The sequence below is a fragment of the Tachypleus tridentatus genome, chromosome 7 (assembly GCF_004210375.1).
Source record: "Tachypleus tridentatus isolate NWPU-2018 chromosome 7, ASM421037v1, whole genome shotgun sequence".
NCBI classification, from domain to species: domain Eukaryota; kingdom Metazoa; phylum Arthropoda; class Merostomata; order Xiphosura; family Limulidae; genus Tachypleus; species Tachypleus tridentatus.
Window position 1 is genome coordinate 159583176 of NC_134831.1, and position 18507 is coordinate 159601682.

General features: G+C 35.3%; 1 protein-coding gene across 1 annotated transcript in view; it reads right to left on the reverse strand.

The window, feature by feature from the left end:
• The window catches only part of LOC143257013 (uncharacterized), a 60740-nt gene extending 47924 nt beyond the window's left edge, over positions 1-12816 (reverse strand). Inside the window, exons 1-2 of the mRNA XM_076515063.1 lie at positions 12589-12816; positions 1561-2979 (exon numbers count right to left, since the gene is read on the reverse strand). Of these exons, the coding sequence (XP_076371178.1) occupies positions 1561-2344 (784 nt within the window). The 5' untranslated portion in view covers positions 2345-2979; positions 12589-12816. The remainder of the gene's footprint in view (positions 1-1560; positions 2980-12588) is intronic.
• Positions 12817-18507: the final 5691 nt, after the last annotated feature.

An 18507-nucleotide genomic window follows, 5' to 3' on the forward strand; every position in this document is an offset into this window, starting at 1 on the left:
ACACAGGAGCTCAAGACATGAACCAAAATGGCTATTTATGTTAGCAAAAGTAATGTCCCATATTAGAAGCAAATTTCTTTTGTAAATAATTAAATCACTTGATGCAGCATCACAGTAAAATTTCAAACCAAGTTTTGTATGAAAACTAAGGATAACAGTTGAAAATCAAGAAATAAAAGATATATTTCAAGTGTTGATAGGTTCTTAGTAAAAATGCTTATACTTTGAAATGGTTAGAAAAATCCCACAAAAAATTGATAAGTATGTTGTTTTATTTAAAAGGTAAAACTCTTCCCCCCACAACCGAGCAGAAATTAAAATATTAACTTTTGTTTTCATTAATATTACACCAAATAAGTTTGAGAAAATGAAAAAAATATTGATTCTTAAAATATTTTAGTGTTAGAACAGTTTATATACTTAGAATTAACACACAAGTTTGTGGCAAACATATGAAAAAGGTAGAGAAAATCTCCCAGCCACAATAATTTAGGATTAAGTTATTTTGATTATCATATATATTTGTACATGAAAATGTATCCAATATACAAGATGATACAAACCTGTAATAATTTGAAAATAATATAATTATTAACATTTGGCCAGTTTCTACTTACAAATTTCCACAATGTTACTTCACTAAAAGTAATGGATTTTGTTGATGAAAACAAACATAACTTCACTATCTTTTGAAACAAGTTCAATATAATGTTAAATTATCACCTTAAAAGCATCAATAATAAAATGTATAAAAAACGACTAGTTTCAGTTGTAGCCCTACATAATGTGTTAGGTGAATACTTCTTTCACTGTTGTAAATAAAATTACTTTTCAAAACATGCAAAAATAAATACCTGGTATTTGACAAACAATACTGATGTCCCTAAATAAAAGAGAGAAATGTTTTAACTCACTAAATGGAGTATTTATGTTCAACATTTTTCCAACATATGATTAATGCATGTTTCAAATTATATAAAATGTTGTTAGAGATGTATATGTTGAGAAAATGTCATTCAAAATGGGAGCAACCCAGGTTGTTGTAAAGGTAAGATTCTGGCTAGACCTCTACTGTAGCTTCATTGATAAATGTATATATATATATATATTTTGTTTTGTTTTTTACTTGCAATTTCCCACTGCTTTTAACTTTAATAATAAAACTAATCACAAAACCTACAATATCATAAGTAGTTCAGCTGGGTTAATTCAAGAATTTCAAAGCTTAATATCTTTGTTTTTGTAATGTGATTGAAAAATATTAAATTTTGTAATTTAAATCAAATAGTTAAAGTTATGTATAGAAAAAGAATTATAAACTCTACATCTAAACATACATTTTAGCATTTGTAAACAGGGCCCCTTTTTGTAATTTAAGTAATCACTTACTCAGTCACAGCACCTGAATTTTTATTTATTTTGAACATCAACAATCCAAGAACATAATTTTCATGTGTATTATCATTTCTAAACAATTGCATTTTTTCTCTCAATTCTGTAATGAGCATTTTCTTCATGTGTATACACTCATATTTCAAAATATTTGTGCAGTTAACTTACCTGTTACATTTTGAGAAACTGATGAAGTATCACTGAATTCATCTTCTTCCACTGTGTTAATAACCTTCTGTTGAAATATTTCTTTCTTAGCACTAGGTATTGAAGATACAGATATCAAAGAAAGATGTTCCTTTTCAGTAAAGTTACTAATTGGTTTCTTAGACACATTTCGTTGAGGACTAGTTACAAGTGATTTGGAAAATTCATTAAACTGCACTGTTTTTGTTAACTTATCTGGCAACTTCTGAGTTAAAAAACTTAGTGAACAGTTAAACAATGATGGCACATACAGCATCACAGAATTATCTTTATTTACAAATTTAGCAGTCAATTCTTTTATGCTGTCACAATGGAAATTTGACAAATGAAAACTATCACTGCCACCTCTGTTTGTAGAGTTCTCAAAATAAGATACACATGTATAAGGTTTAAGTTCTTCAAAACCAGCTTTATTTTTATCTACACAACAGATTAATTTCCTGTTTACATTTAGAGAGCTGGTAGGTATTGATAATTCAGTACAATCTTCATTCCTTTTGCAGTGATTGACACAAGTTGAATTAATGGGTATAGCCTGAGCATCATGGAGAGGGACCAGGTTACCCAGGTTGTTTTGATAGTAACATGTACATTTATCTTTCATTGTATTTGTTTGCAGAACACTCTCACAGAATGACAGAACAGGTATAGATTCTGAACAATCATCAGATATTGGTCTTACAGGTTTTGTTTGAGAGCTAATAACCGAGATTGATTTCACAGGTGTTTTTTGCAAACTATTCATAGATGTAGGCTTTTGAATCTAACTTCAGGAATGTTTAGAGATAAAACATCAGCACAACTTCTTGACCTACATTTATTTGTATCAGGCCCTTGCAAACACATCCCAGAAATACTTGATATTTCTGATGAATCTTGATAAATGCTCTTCCATTCTTGTGCAACAATATATTTTTCAAAAGATTTTGGCTGGGTGTATGATACTAGTGAGATATTATGATCATCATCTTTTTCATCAAGACTACACACTGACTGGGATTCCAGAAACAAATTAGTATTAAGAATGATTTTGCTATCACCGTACTTATCAAGTACCTGTGTTTCATGTATTGGTCGAACATTCTGTGATGGAAGATCATGTCTGAGCATAGGAAAACGTTCTTGCTCCTGCAAACTTTTACTCTTATTTCTTGATGTGAAACTCCTTTGTAAAAGTCTATTATCTTTTATATTTTCTACATCAGAAAAGTTAACTTGGTCAAATCCAGAATTACAAGATTCCCAGCCATGTATAGCTACATGTTTATTGCTCCCTCTTACTGCTGTTTCAATTCTTTTAGGAAATACTGCTTTCCTTTTAAATTGTGGTTCAACATCCTCTAGAATAGGTGACTCTGAATCTTCAAACCAGTGACATAACTACAAAACAAAAATAAACAATTTTAATAGTTATAATGGTATATTGAAATGAAACTTGATTTATTTTATCAGTTTTAACAAAATTTATATGACTAAAATGTTTACTTGTACATGCACACACTGTGTATATGCATTTCATGAAATTTAGATTTGAAATTTAAAACAACTAAATTTCCATTACATCTAGAAGGAAAGTTAATTATTTTGACAGTTATTTTTAGTACATAATCAGCCATGGTTAATTTACACAGTTAGCACTTTGTACAAGTCTATTATTTTTCATATTTTCTACATCAGAAAATTTAACTTGGTCAAATCTAAAATTACAAGATTCTCAGCCATGTATAGCTATGTGTTTATTTTTCCCTCATACAGCTGTTTTAATTCTTTTAGGAAATACTGGTTATTTTACATAGTAAGTACTTAGTACAGGGTTCAAAATTTTCTATTTAAAGCCGGACATGCCCATTAAAAAATCAAGTTTGACTGGCACTTTCCCATCTATCACTGAACATTGTGACCAATGGTCATATTCCTAACATATCGGATACACATAGATCGTCCCCTCAAAAATAAGTGAGGCAAAAGCTGTGTATGCACAGCCCAAAGATTTTGCTTAAAAGTATATTCTATAATGAGTGGAAAATAATTTGCAAAATTTAAGATTTAATTTAAGACAAAAAAAGCAAATTTTAAAAAACCATCGTAAACGCTCACAAAATGTGCTTTTTAAGTCACCTTATCCGTGCCATCCCAGATAGTCACGTGACTGCCAAACATTCACGACAATCTGACCATGGCGTCTGATACTAAAACAACGGGAAAATCTCACGATCTATTTCAGTTTGGCAAGACTAATGAATCAGAAGACAATACTATGGAACCCCGAGTGAAAAAACTCAAGCTTGTTGACCCAAGCCCAAGTGTTAAAGCAAAAACTGTTACTGCTAGTACTGGCGCTAAGCCTACTCGTCGTTTCCAGGATGAATGGAATAGAGGCCGACCATGGCTGGAGTATGATGACGCGACCAGACTGATGTTTCGCTAGTGGAAGGCAGAACACCTTCATAACAGGATCTTCCAACCTGAGAGCAAGTGCTGTTAAGGAGCATGAAAACAGTCGCACCCACAGTCAAGTTGTCAAGCTAAGACAGCAAAAGAAACACCTGATTTAACTCCCATGATGAAAGAATTGAGCAAACTTAACCAGACTGAGAAAGATCATTTGCTTGTGCTGTTCAGGACTACCCTTTATATGGCTTTGAATGCCAAACCATTTAGCAATTTTCAAGAGCTTCTGTTGCTGCAGGAGCACAACTTTGGTAGGAACTTAACAGAACATTATGCCAATGACAAACAAGCAGTTATCTCTACTAAGTATATTGCAGAAACAATTAGAATTAATGTCAGATATTGTCTGCACGCCTGATTATTCTTTGGCATTATGACTGACGGCTCAACAGACACTGCCAACATTGAGCAAGAGATAGTCTATGTAAGATACTTGGACAGTGACTGTTACCCAGTATCCCACTTCCTGTGTCTGCAGTCAGTTGAGAAGGCTGATTCTAAACACTTGCCACAGGCACTTAGTTCAGGTAAAGGTTTCTTAATTACCTGGGATGAGAATTTTCTGGATTTATCCTGAATTCCTAATTAAGAAAAATTAAAATGGACAATATTTCATGTACATTTGTGTTTTAATTTAGGTTTACATAGTCATTCCATTATTAATATACATCAGTGAAAACTCAAGCAATTTTCAATTGATTTAAACCAAGAAGAACCATGTATTTACCACTGACAGAATTGGAGCTTAACCTAGCACAACTAACGTAATAGATAATGGAGCAATTGAATTTTCCAAAGTACAAATTTACATTTTTTTTATTTTTTTTTTTATAACAAAAAGCAACTAATATTGGGTACTAATTTTTTGTACTTGCAGCATTGTCTATATATGGCAAGTTTCCTGGCTGGCTTGATTCAATTATATGCCTGACAGCTGACAGGGCAGCTGTCAATTTTGGCACAAATAATGGACTTGTCACAGACTTAAGGCACAAAAACCTTATTTGATAGGGATCCACTGTGTTAGTCACAGATTGGAACTTGCAATTAAGAAGACCATCAAGGACGTCCCTTACCTTGATAATATCCAAACCTTTTTAGAAAACCTATGGAACTTTTATGACAACTCGCCACAAAACTGGGCTGGCCTCAAAGAAGCTGGTAAAGCCAACAACATTGTTGTTAGAAAGCAAACAAACGGGACAAGAACCTGGTGCATGGCCTACAAAGAGCGTGCTCTAGAGTCAGTTTCTCATAACTGGCCAGCATTAGCTGAGCATTTGTATCAAGTAAAACTGCATAACAAAGGGGAACATGGACAGAAAGTTGCAGGATTACACAGTACTTTGACAAGCCTTAAATTCATCCTGTACATGGACATACTCTTGGCAGTTCTGCCTGTTTTGACATCTCTTACTCTCAAAATGCAAGACAATTCTGCTACTGTGAACACTGTTTCTGACAAACTCACTATTGGGCAATCTGAATCATGTTGAGAGATCCCATAAAATTGTTAAAGAGCTCACAACATGTGAACAAACTGGTAAGTGGTTACTTAGAGGAAAGGTGATTGCTATTAGTGGTCAGACAAGGGCCAGAGGCTCAAAAGTGCCAAAAAAGAGACAGTTGCTCAATCTGTGGCTCATGAAACTGCCATCTTCATAGGTAAAATTGTCACATATCTGAATGAGAGTTTTGAATAATTTGATAAGGATTTTTTGGTGCCTTTCAAATATTTGAACCAAGCAACTAGCCTAAAAGCAAGGAAGCATTGCCACCTTATACAATACAACTGACTGAAAAGACAAATCATTTTCTCTACTCTGTTATAACAATATGTGATAATTCACTTTTAAAAAGCCACTACATGCTCTTTACAGCTGAACACACAGTCTATATATAGTTACCTCTAACTAACTTTGTATTACTTACTTCAACTACATTTTCTCCAGGTCTTTATAACCTGACTGAGGCCTAGAACAGTCTACATACTATAAGATATTATGATGTGATAGTACTCCATCAAAACAGTTACAAAAACTTAATTCTAGTAACATCATGTAATAATAGAACAGGCATCAATTCACAACAACTGAACTACACAGTGTATGATTTGTACACAGTTATGTAAATAAACCTGTGATAAATTATTGCTTCTAAAAATGTAACTAATTTTAACACAGGTTATAGTTGAATCATCTAAATCATAACACTCACATTAATTTAAACAATTTTCTACCTCTAACAACCATAATAAATTTTACTTTTCTAAAATAATCAGTTTTTAGTCTTTTATATACATACTCCAAATGCATATGAGACTCAGTATGTGATTTTTTTGCATTAACCTTCCAGTGACTCTTATAAGCATTAAGTGCAGTAAGTAACTGCAATTTACAAACTTTTTTAAAAGTTAATGAAGTAAACTGTTATGGTGAATCTTTCAAGATGCATATAATAACTCACAATAACAAAATAATCCAACATTGATTACTAAAATAACTAAACGATTTGAAGAAAATTTACTAATTTGCAGACAATGATGATGAAATATAACAACAACAAAATAGAGAGGATACACCATCACATTGATAGATTATCAAATTTCACAGCTGCTTTGCTTAAGGTTACATTTGTATATTCAAACACAAAGACTTGTCTAATGTAAAAAGGATATAGTTTAAGCTTGTTTCTCATGTAATTAGAACACATCTTATGAAGATAGCTGTAAACCAGTAATTATGGTTGAACAGTTTGGACCATAGATGTGAATTACATTTATCACAGAAAACTCCTATTCAACAAATGCAGGTAGTGCAGTGGCTACAAAAGTTAATTTAACCACTTTAACATAAATGTATTTTAATGAAATTACTGTTACCAAGCGTAACTTAAAGTTTTATATTACCTAAGTTTTATTCTTTTATTTTAAAAACAAGCATTTTAAACAGTAATTAAAACTGCAGTTTTTGTTGTCACATGATCGGTTTGCAGTTACAAGTCTCAACTTTACAAGTTATCATACATGACACTGTGAGAGCAGAATAAAGATTGTCAGCATCCAAGGTCAAATTAAAGTTCCACCTCTTTTTCACCAGAATCTGGAAAATTTTCAAGACTTTTTTAATGGGGGGTTTATATTCTAATATTTCTAACTTGACCATAGGTATCTTCAGGAGCCAGGTAAAGAGAATAAATAGTGATGGTATGACCCAAAAAACACAGGTGGCTATAGCCTCCAAGGGTATACTGAATGGCAAAGAGAAGGTGAACACGAGATGTGAAAGTCGTCAACATAGAGCCTGTTTGCAACAGGGAGAGGGAGTTGTTCAGTGATGGCATTTATTTTATACTGAAAAGTGTGACACTCAAAACACAGCCCCGAGGGACCCCAAGTTCCTGTACAAAAAAATGGGAAAGTGTTGAACCAACACGAACTTGGAATCTCCTGTCCATTAAAATTTTTTAAATAAACATAGGTAAATGGCCACGTAACCCATATATATGGAGGTCTCGCAAAATGCCATACCTCCATGTTGTGTCATAAGCCTTCTCAATGTCAAAGAATATTGATACAAGATGTTGGCATTTGAGAAATGCTTCACTGATTGATGTTTCAAGTCGAATTAGGTGGTCTGTGGTGGAGTGCTGTCATCGGAACCCATACTGGGTGGGTGAGAGGAGGTTGTTTGATTCAAGGAACCAAACAAGACAAGCATTAACAATCCTCTCTAAGGTCTTACAAAGACAGCTCATCAAAGCAATTGGACGGTAGTGTGAAGGAATCTTTGGATCTTTCCCAGGTTTAGAGAAAGGTAAGATAATAACCTGGCGCCAGGCATCAGGAAAAACATTCTCCTGCCAAATCCGATTAAAAACAACTAGAATATCAAGAGAAGCAGGAGAGAGATAGCGCAGCATGTCAGAGTGTACATCATCAGGTCCAACAGATGTACTGCCAGACCGATGAAGGGCCATTTTCAGTTCCACCAGTGTAAAGGGACAATTATAGTCAAAGAGACAGTCAGTTCGAAAGGAAAGAGGTGAATGCTCTGCCTGAGTCTTAATGGCCAAGAAGGTGGAGGAACAAACAGAAGTGCTAGGTACCAAGCAAAAGCTTTCACCTAGAGTATCGGCGGATGCTCCGGACATCAGCTACCTCTTGGCCATCAGAAAGTAAGATGGAGAGGGGGACAGAATTGTAGTGCTCACTGAGCTTTTGAATCCTGTCCCATATGACCTTGGAACTGGTGATAGAAGATATGCTAGTTGTGAACTTACTCCAAGATTCCTTCTGGCTTTGACATCTTACCCACCTAGCATGTGCACGGGCCCATTGGAAAGCGACGCCAGGGTTTTGTGAGCACTATACCCAAACACCAGCATCAGATACAATGTCCACAACACCCATTGAGAACTTCCAACACTGGTACTTGGTTGACTAGCCCAAGTGGGCCAGCCAATTGACCCAAGGGGGGTCACCCAAAGGCCGCCCATCTACAGGAATTCAAGGCCAACGTGGTGCGTTAGGGTTGGACCCCTCAACCACCAGGATCCTCTTCTTCCCTTCATGGGTCGCCACGCACGGCAAACACGTGGGTGAATGTTTAGATCCCAGAGGAGGTAAACTGAAAGAACAGAACCTTCCCTGGGAGGTCCCCTCACCATGTACAAGAATCCACACCGAGGGGCAGATAAATAACTCAACCCTTCAAAATGATTTTGGGAAAAGGAGGATGCATCTCATGGCATAGAATGGCTATGACACAGCAGACTCTACTTGGTAAGTCAACTGTATTCATAAACCTTCTCACTAGGTGCCTATATCCAAACAAGGCTAGGATGACTATCATACTGTCTTCACCTCAAGTCCTATAATTGTAGATGTGAGAAAATGACCAACTCCAGGACATAACACAAAGGTGGCATTCAGCAATAGATCTGGGAATGTGGTATATGGTATCTGAAGGAAATTCATCATATGCAATCAACTCTGCCATATGTGTCATTAAATCAAGAAGATGGTATTCCTTTTGCACTAGAACTCTCATACTCCACTAGAAAAAAGGGGAAAAAGAAAACTGGAAAGTCTGGAGTGACTGCTACATCCAAGACCATGCAATGGATGATAACAAAACCCTATCTTGAAAAACAGACCATGTTAATTCATTCATGGCAGGGATGGACAGTTGAGACAGGTTTATTTATGAAAATATATTACAAAGTTATTGAGCCTCCAGTGATCTTGTAAAACACCCCATCTCAAGTATTAGTGTCTGAAGCCATGGAAAGTGTGTGCAAATAAACAGGGCATAATGTGGATTTGTATAAAAAAAATACCTAGTTGGCACCACTCATCACAGAGCAGAATCCAATAGTCAAATTCACAGCAGGAGCCTCTGAAAGAAAAGAAAGTATTGATAAAGGCTTGGCTAGAGTAAAAACTGCACCAAAGTCTGAAGTACAGCCACAAGAGGCAGGCAATATCCCAAGGATGCAGAAAACAAAACTTTATGGAAATTATGGGAGACAAACATCTGAAAAGTGGCCCATATGCCTGACTGTAGAATCTTCTCCAAAAGCGTATTGAGATACGAAACAGGAGAAAAGGTGAGGTTGCATATTTGGTGGGAGGTAACACAAAATAACTTTACAAAAGGGACAAAAAGGAAAAACTCAATTGGATTAAACAAGCAATCCAATTGGTAATGGTAAAGGAAGAAAGATTCCACGAGAAAGATGGTTGCCAGGAGATAAACAGATGGGAATGGAAACCCCAAAAGGAAGCCATGAGACCAATATAACTATGAAAGGTAGATACTGAGTTGATCCTGGCCAGAATAAGAGCATAAATGAGAAATAGATATCTTGGGAAGAAAGGAAGGATCCAAATACAGCAGAAGATATGTTGGGTGGTATAGTGCAGGAGTGATGTCAATAGCAAATATATTTGACAGACACCATCAGCTGAGCAAAATGAATAGAAAATACACCTTAATGGATTGGTGAAACAAAGAAAACAAGACTATGGGATCAAATGGAGGTAGAATAAGGGAATGGAGTACACTATTAATGTCCCAGTCCGAAAGTACTGGGTAGCTGACGTATCTGGAAAGAATGGATCAGAAGGGTAAGGACAAGGGAAATAAAAAAAGAAATTGGTACATCACCTTATGATGGGAACATGCAGATAAGCATTTCTTGGTCATTCAAAGACCCAGAGAAGAAAGCCTACTAAAAAGTAAGGTAGGATTCCACGATGAATTATGAGGCATGAACATATTGACTTAGGCCATATCGATGGCTGGCCTCCAGTCCCCAGTCTTTTTTGTCAAATAGGTGAAAGTAAAACCTCTCTGCACTGCATCAAGCAGGTCTGATGGCTTGTTGTGTAAAGACGTCTTGTATCATCTCAGATAGGTGCAAACACAACAACAGATCTTAAAGAGGAGAAGAGGAAACAGACACACTGGATAAGAGAGGAAGGTTAAGAAATGGGATGATGAAACCTTTTGACAATAGTCTATAAGCCCAAACATCAAAAATAAAAGGGTTCCACTAATACAAGAAGGCTGTCATGAGAACTAGCAGGTAGTTACCAATACTGTTTTGGCATGCCATGCATCACTGTGAGAAACATCAATCAGTGGTACCATGGGAAGAAAAAAACAGGCAAATGCTGGGAAGTGGAGAGTCAGGATAAAAAAATAATCACTGTCATGCTTAACTCTAACTAGAACAAACTGGACACCAGATGAGAAAGGATGAAATGTTGTTTGACCAAAGAAGCCTCTACTCCAAAGATCCTGGAATGATGTCAAACATGTTAAAACAGCAAAGCCAAACCTCCCACTCCCTCCTTTTGATTTTGTTTTATTTTACATAATCCTTCAGTATTAATATTCTCTCTCCCTATATATATTCAACAATGCCAAATCTTAAGTAAACACAGTGTAATACATCAAGCTACTGGAATTCTGAAGAGAAAATTAGCTATTGGTCAAATACTCCCATAACAAATGTAGGAGCAAAAAAGTATAATGTAGTTATTTGCACTCAGACTCTCAATAGTTCACATGCCACATAATTTTGAGTTTAAAAGTACTATTTCTTATCTGACAGTTTTCACATTGTATTTGCATAATCCCTAGAACCTCCTAAATGTATATCAAATGTTTTTAAAGTAAATGTTTGTATATTATTTTTTATATCATTAACTCTAGATATTATCATTAATATACAGTGCTATGAAATATTTAAAGCTAAGAAATAGAAATGCACCTTTTAAATATTCATAGAATACTTTAGACTTTTGAAACTTTAATTTCACATCTTTATCTTTTCATTTACAGTTTATTTTAAATTTTCCTTTCAAATTCTTTGTCTTTTATTCTTGATGTAGCTATATCAACATGTCCTCAAGTGTTCTATAGTTATTACAGAGTAATGGTTGTGCACAAATTATTTTACTTCTGCGTACACATACAAATGACACCATCTCACTTAGACATTTCCACAAGCCAAACTACAGAATGTTAAATGTATACAATCGTACTTTTAAATATGCATTTGAAAACACAAATAATACATAAATAATGAAAATATAAATCTAAAACCTAAGTGCAACCTAACTGTTTAGCAAAACAATACATATACGGCAAGAAACACTTGCAAAACACTACACATTCCTCAGGAGAACAATGGATTAAGCTTTTTTCTCTCTCATACTCCAGATGCATACACTAATAGAGGTTTGACCAATTTTCCTAGTTCATTATTTATGAATATTGCCTCTTAACCTCAAAATGTGTTTCCTGAAAATCAAAAGCTATTGCTTTGTTTTACTTCAACATGCAGCATCTTATCTCATTATATAATTGTCACTCTTCTACTTCAACTCATGGTTAACAAAAAATCTAACATGACATCCCCCCTTGCTCGGATCTATGACCAATGAATGAACCTAAAATTTATGTCTCCCATAACTTTTACATCACTATTCTTATTTGTAGCAATATTAAAAACATCAAAACATTTCATAATTAAACCCTCATCTATAACCCATAGGTTTTACATCATCAAAGCAAAAAGCTGTATTTCTTCTCATATATACAGCCAATCCAATCTCTTGCAAACCCACCACTCTTGTCTTTTTGCAAAACATCCTTTACAGTTTACCTTTAATGTATAGAAACCAACAGACCTAAAATTTGTGATAAAAAGCACGCTTACTACAATTTTTTTTCTTTACATTCATCTAAATTTGTCCATTTCATTTTCAAATTTTAAGGTTTTATTCAACAGTTATTTTTTCAAATATAAATAACTTTAACAAGATAATCAAGGTAAAGCCTTTAGTTCAGGAGTTTGAAAAACCCAACAAAATGTGAAGATAATGCACTAAAATGTTTTGTTATGCTTAAAGTTAAAAGAATTGTAGTAATAAAATCGCTTTCACTAAAAATAAGCCGTTAGGGTTAAAAATCAAAGATACTCAACTTATTATTAACTACTCAACTTTTAAGATAATTAACTCACTTTTCGTTTCGTGACCCTTCTACAAAAATCAGAATCTTGCATCGCTTAACTATTCAAACTTCTTGCCAGTTAATATTACTTATTTAATCTTGTCCCATAAAGTCATATGTTTTAAATAACCTATATGAATATATTCCAATCTTCTTTCAACATACAGCAAAAGCAGTACAATGTAATGCCGACACATCACCTATCTAACTAAAATAATTTTCCGCCATTTTTTTAAACAGCATATATTTTGTTTTGCACACGTGCTTGTCAAACAGGATCAGTGGCTTATTTTATAACAGCGTAAATCACGGTTTCAACCGCGACGACTTGAAAGTGAGGTCATGACTGCTAACACCATCATTCAGTTCTCGGTGCCGAATACATTAATTTCTGACATTACAGAGAAAAATATGGGTCAAATACAGACTTAAGTAAGAAATGGATGAAGTGCCATATTTCAAAATCATTGAGAAACTGTGGCATCGCTATCAATATTTGAAAGTATTTTCATGGATATAATGCAAAATAAAAAAAAACACGTCTGGCATCGCCAGGTGGGTTAAGGCGTGCGACTCGTAATCTGAGGGTCGCTGGTTTGCATCCCTGTTGTAGAAAATATCTCCAGTGGGATATACTTAGCGTGACAGTAACGTTGGAAGCCTTTTGGACCATTCAGATTAAATTTTTCTCTCATCAAGAACAAAACCTTTGTCCACTTTTCTGCATCCCATGTTTGGTGCTTCTCAGCAAAGTTTAACCGAGTTGTTTCGTGGTGTGGAAGGAGGCGTGGCCTTTGAAGCCGTTCACGGTTTTTAAAGCCTTTCTCTCATAGATGCCGTCTTATTTTTCTTGAGCTGCATTCTGCATCCATAAGAGCATTAATTTGGTTCCACGATCGACTGGTGTCTTACCTGATAACCCGTCGAATCCTCCTGCTCAACTCCGGCGAAATTTTCTTGAGTAGACCACGAGAAATTCTCGTTCCGTATTCCTCAGGATCTTTTAAGAAATTTGCAACAGCAGTTTTACTTCGCCCAATCTCACCAGCGATGGCAGGTTGAGAGAGTCCTGGCTTTTGCAGCTCGACAATTCTGTCACATTTAAACTCTGTCAACGTTTTAGCTTTTGCCATGTTTTTACCCAATGTAACACAGGAGATGTCAGTGTGAGATGTTGACAACGCTAATGCTTGAACACAAAGGACTAAATTTCGTTACGTGTTTACCGATTAATGCTTCGTTTCAGTATGGTCTTAAATTTTAACCAGCTAGTATTTAGACTAATTTCATAGTGTTCACATTTTCCATATTAAATGCTAAAAAAGTTTTTTATTTTTATTTTCCCTTTTCTTATTTTCATCTTTCGAAGCTTTACTAAAATAAGTGGTTGAGTCTAACAACGCAAAATGCATATTTTTTCTTTATGTTAATTGGCCTTAAGATTTTGACCAACAGTGTATATAATTTTCTTTACAAGTGGGTTCTCTCGTCATCACGGATTATTAATTCCACTATTCGTTGGTAAAAGAGTAGCCCAAGAGTTGGCGGTAGGTGGTGATGACTGCTTACACTGCTAAATTAGGGATGGCTAGCGCATATAGCTCTCCTGTAGCTTTGCACGAAATTCAAAAACAAACAAACAAGATAAAAATATATAGTAAGTTTGTAATCTATGTAAGTTAAAAAGTAGTTATTAAATTACATTCATAACGGACTATTATTGCTAAATATTTCACAGTAAAATAAGTCTATCCCTTTCTGTGTTAACATTAGTTTACTAAATATAGTGTAATAAACGATATTTAGCCGTAACAAGTATTAATGGCAAGTCAAGTGACATGACATGATAACTGTATCTATGAGCGATTACTGTCTTTAAATGCTGTTTTGGTTTTTAATTCCGCGCAAAGCTCTTCAAGGGCTATTTGCGCTAGCCGTCCCTAATTTAACAGTGTAAGACTAGAGGGAAGGCAGCTAGTTATCACCACCCACCGCCAACTCTTGGGCTACTCTTTTACCAACGAATAGTGGGATTGACTGTCACATTATATCGCCCCCACGGCTGAAAGGGCAAGCATGTTTGGAGCGACGGGGATTCGAACCCGCGACCTTCAGATTACGAGTCGAATCTTCAAATACACATCCTTGTATCATATAACTTGCCATTGTAGGTTACAAATCGAACGTTTGTGTGTTCAGCCGCCTTAAAAGATGTAGACATAAAAAAGAACATAGTGCTTAATGATTGGCTTTTTCATAAGTTTTGACACGCTTAAATCGGTTTAATTGCATTTTTAAAACACTGTAAATCTACATATGATATAGGCCGGTTTCATTTACCAATTTTACATAAGTATGAACACAACAGTTATTGATGACATCTAAGTCACCTTGATAACAGCTGACTCAGGTCCACTTTTAAGACGCAACATGCACAGAAAAGTTATTCTACTGACATAATAGGTTTTTCACAAATCGAGTTGATGTATATAAACATTACCAACGGTAAGTCTATTAACTCATATTTGTGGTAAAAACCCATTCCGTCGCGTCGTACTTCTAAAATATAACAACTTATGCTTAAATAATTAGCATGACATATAATTTGAACATTTGGTCAAATGCCTGAACAAAAAATGTGTCCCAGAACGGCTGGTATGGGTATTATCACTATTATTGATGAGGAGAGAACAACTTTTCGTCATTTCTAGGTCATCTTCAGGTTACGAAAGAGATAAGATGACCTAGGAAGGTCGAAACGTTGTTCTCTCCTTATCAATTAAAGTGTTAACACCTATACCAACTGTTCTGAGATATATTTTTATTTCTAGTGGGTTTCTGGTCATCAAGTAAAGAATATGTCTGTCGCGCTGATATCTCGGTTGCTGCTGTATCGATCGAGAATCAAATTGCAAGAAACGATTACGCTTTCTGTCGTGACAAGTGTGTGTGTTTTCTTATAGCAAAGCCATCGAGCAATCAAAAGCCACATCGAGCAATCAAGTTTGTCTTTCTTTTTAAAATTATTTCAGTCATATACATACAGAAAGGACGATCGGCTAATTTGTGCATATAATTAGATTTGAGGATACTTTAGTAGAGATCGTGATGAGTAATAAAATCAATCAAATCGGGTATACACAGGTCCCATACTCAGTATTGTTGGCTAAAAAATAATTATTAGCTGAAATTCGCCATTACGTTCGTTTGGTTATCAAGGAGACACATTGGTGCCATATCATCAAATTGTGGCCAGATGGTTAGGGCACTCGACTGTAATCTGAAGGTTTCGAGTTCGAATTTTTGTCCCACTAAACTCGTACTCTCAGCCGTGAAGGCGTTATTTAGTTAAAGTCAATTCCATTATTCGTTAATAAAAGAGTAGCCCAAGCGTTAGCGGTGGGTGGCGATGACTCGTTGCCTTCTCTCTATTTTTTCACTGATAAATTAGGGACGGCTAGCGCATAATGCCTTCGTGTAGCTTTGCGTAAAATTCACAAACAAACAAACGAACAAATTGTTTAGTCGGAAGCCTCAGATACAGTCCTATTATAACCTGGATCTTTTACTCGCAGCACGTTTCTATTTTGAAAATGCTTAAATTAAAGCGCACTTCTTTAGCTCAGCAGACTAATAGAGACCACACCAGGAAGATAGCTCCCCCCCTCATAAGAGTATCCCGAAATTCATAATAAAATTCATTTCCTCGACCATCGTAATTAACAATGTGAATGGTTATACAATAGATCAAGAACGAAGATGTCTTTGAAAATCAGTTTTTTTATGTTTTTCTCTGAGAGGATTTATCAAAAACTTTTAAACATGACTTAATGATACTAATCAAGCAATATTTAATGTTGTTTCCGTGACATACTACAAATAGTGTTATATTTTTACCAGATTATAACTTTTAGAAAACATGTTCACAAAACATTTATTCAGATATAATTTTGAGAAAAACTAATCACTATTACCTGTGTCATACGACGGGCATTCAGTTTGTTGCTTTTCCATGGCACAGTGGTATGTCTGCGAACTTATACTACTAGAAACCAGGTTTCGATACTTGTACTGGGCAGAACATAGATAACCTTTTGTGTAGCTTTGCGCAGAGCAATAAACAAATCTACAACTTGTTATGTATAAATATTAAGCTTTATATAACTCAACTATTTCTCTACTGTAATACAACTTCTCTTTTTTTTAAAATAGAACTAACGTATAAAGTATTGAAACACTTCTTACTGTACTGTGAATAGATATTGTGAAGTTGATACGACTCAAGTGAGTAATAAAGAAAACTTTATTAAGAATTTGCCATTTTAGCAAGTAAACAATGTTTCGACATGTTTTGTTTCCATTGTATTCATTTAATTAGGACAATGTATTTAGGGCTCAGCATGGTCAGGTGGTTAAGGCACTCGACTCGTAATCTGAGGGTCGTGGATTCGAATCCCTGTTACATCAAACATGCTCGCCCTTTTAGCCGTGGGAGCGTTATAATGTAACATTCAATCCTATTATTCATTGGTAAAATAGTATCCCAAGAGTTGGCGGTGGTTGGTGATCACTAGCTGCTTTCCCTCTAGTCTTACACTGCTAAATTAGGGACGGGTAGTGCAAATAACCCTTATGTAGCTTTGCGCGAAATTCAAAAAACAAACAAACAAACAAACTGTGTTTAGTGTGTGTGTTTTATTATAGCAAAGTCACTTCGGGCTACTACTGTGTCAATAGAGGGAAATCGAACCCCCTGATTTTAGGGTTGTAAATCCGTAGACTTACCGCTGTACCAGCGGGGGACAGTTAAGACAGACATAAGAATAAATATATATATATACAGTATGGAGCAAAGAACTCATATGACAAGAGGTTACTTGGTAGTTTATTATAGGTATCTTGTCTCCTCGTACTGTTGGATTAGAGTAGAGCTAATTTTTCAATCATAGTTGAGTCTACTTTTCTTTCATTGATTTTAGTTCTTTGTTCAAAGTTTCAGTATAAGGATATGAATCTTAACTTCAAAGTATTTAGTTTTCCCTAATGTAGAACGACAACTTTATATTCATCATGTGAAGAGTTCACCAGTACTTGATAATCTGTTCATTTTAAGCTTATAGTTTTCAAAGGCCAAAGTCTCTTTTATACGTAAGAAATACTTATTTTCCGTTACCCCAATGACCATAAATGGCTAAATTGTTACCGAAGTATCACTACATTATAAAGCACGTTTAAAAATATTCGACACTTCCGAATGTCTCAGCAAACTGTGCTTCTTGATTTGATCTGTTTGTCTTCTGAAGTAGATTTTATAAATAATTTAGTATATTTAAAACATTTATACGTGTAAAAATGTTCTTACTCTTCTCTCCTTCACAGATGTTCAGCATTTCTCCTGAACTAGTTGTTTCTTTTAACCCGTAGTCTTGTTCTTTCTTTTCCTGTGTATAGTTTCAGTTATTTTAATCACTCTTCAGGGCTGGCCTTGTCGAGCTAGTTAAGGCACTCGACTCGTAATCCGGGGCTGCAGTTCGAATCCCACGTCACATCAAACATGCTCGCCCTTTCAGCTGTGGGGTCGTTATAAAGTTAAGTTTAATCCCACTATTCATTGGTAAAAGAGTAGCCCAAGAGCTGACGGTGGGTGGTGATGACTGGCTGCCTTCCCTTTAGTCTTACACTGCTAAATTAGGGATGGCTAACGCAGATAGCCCTCGTGTAGTTTTGCGCTAAAATCAAAACAAAAAACTTCTTTTCTGGCGCACAATAAAAAAACAAAAACAGCTTCCACCAATTCAACGCTAAAAACCCACACAGCCACACGCCCTCCTCAACGTGATGAGCCAGGAGGAGCCCAGATGTAAACACAGTAAGTTTTGTAAAAGATCCGCCACTTTTATTGAAGTATTTTTTAAACTCTAATATTTAT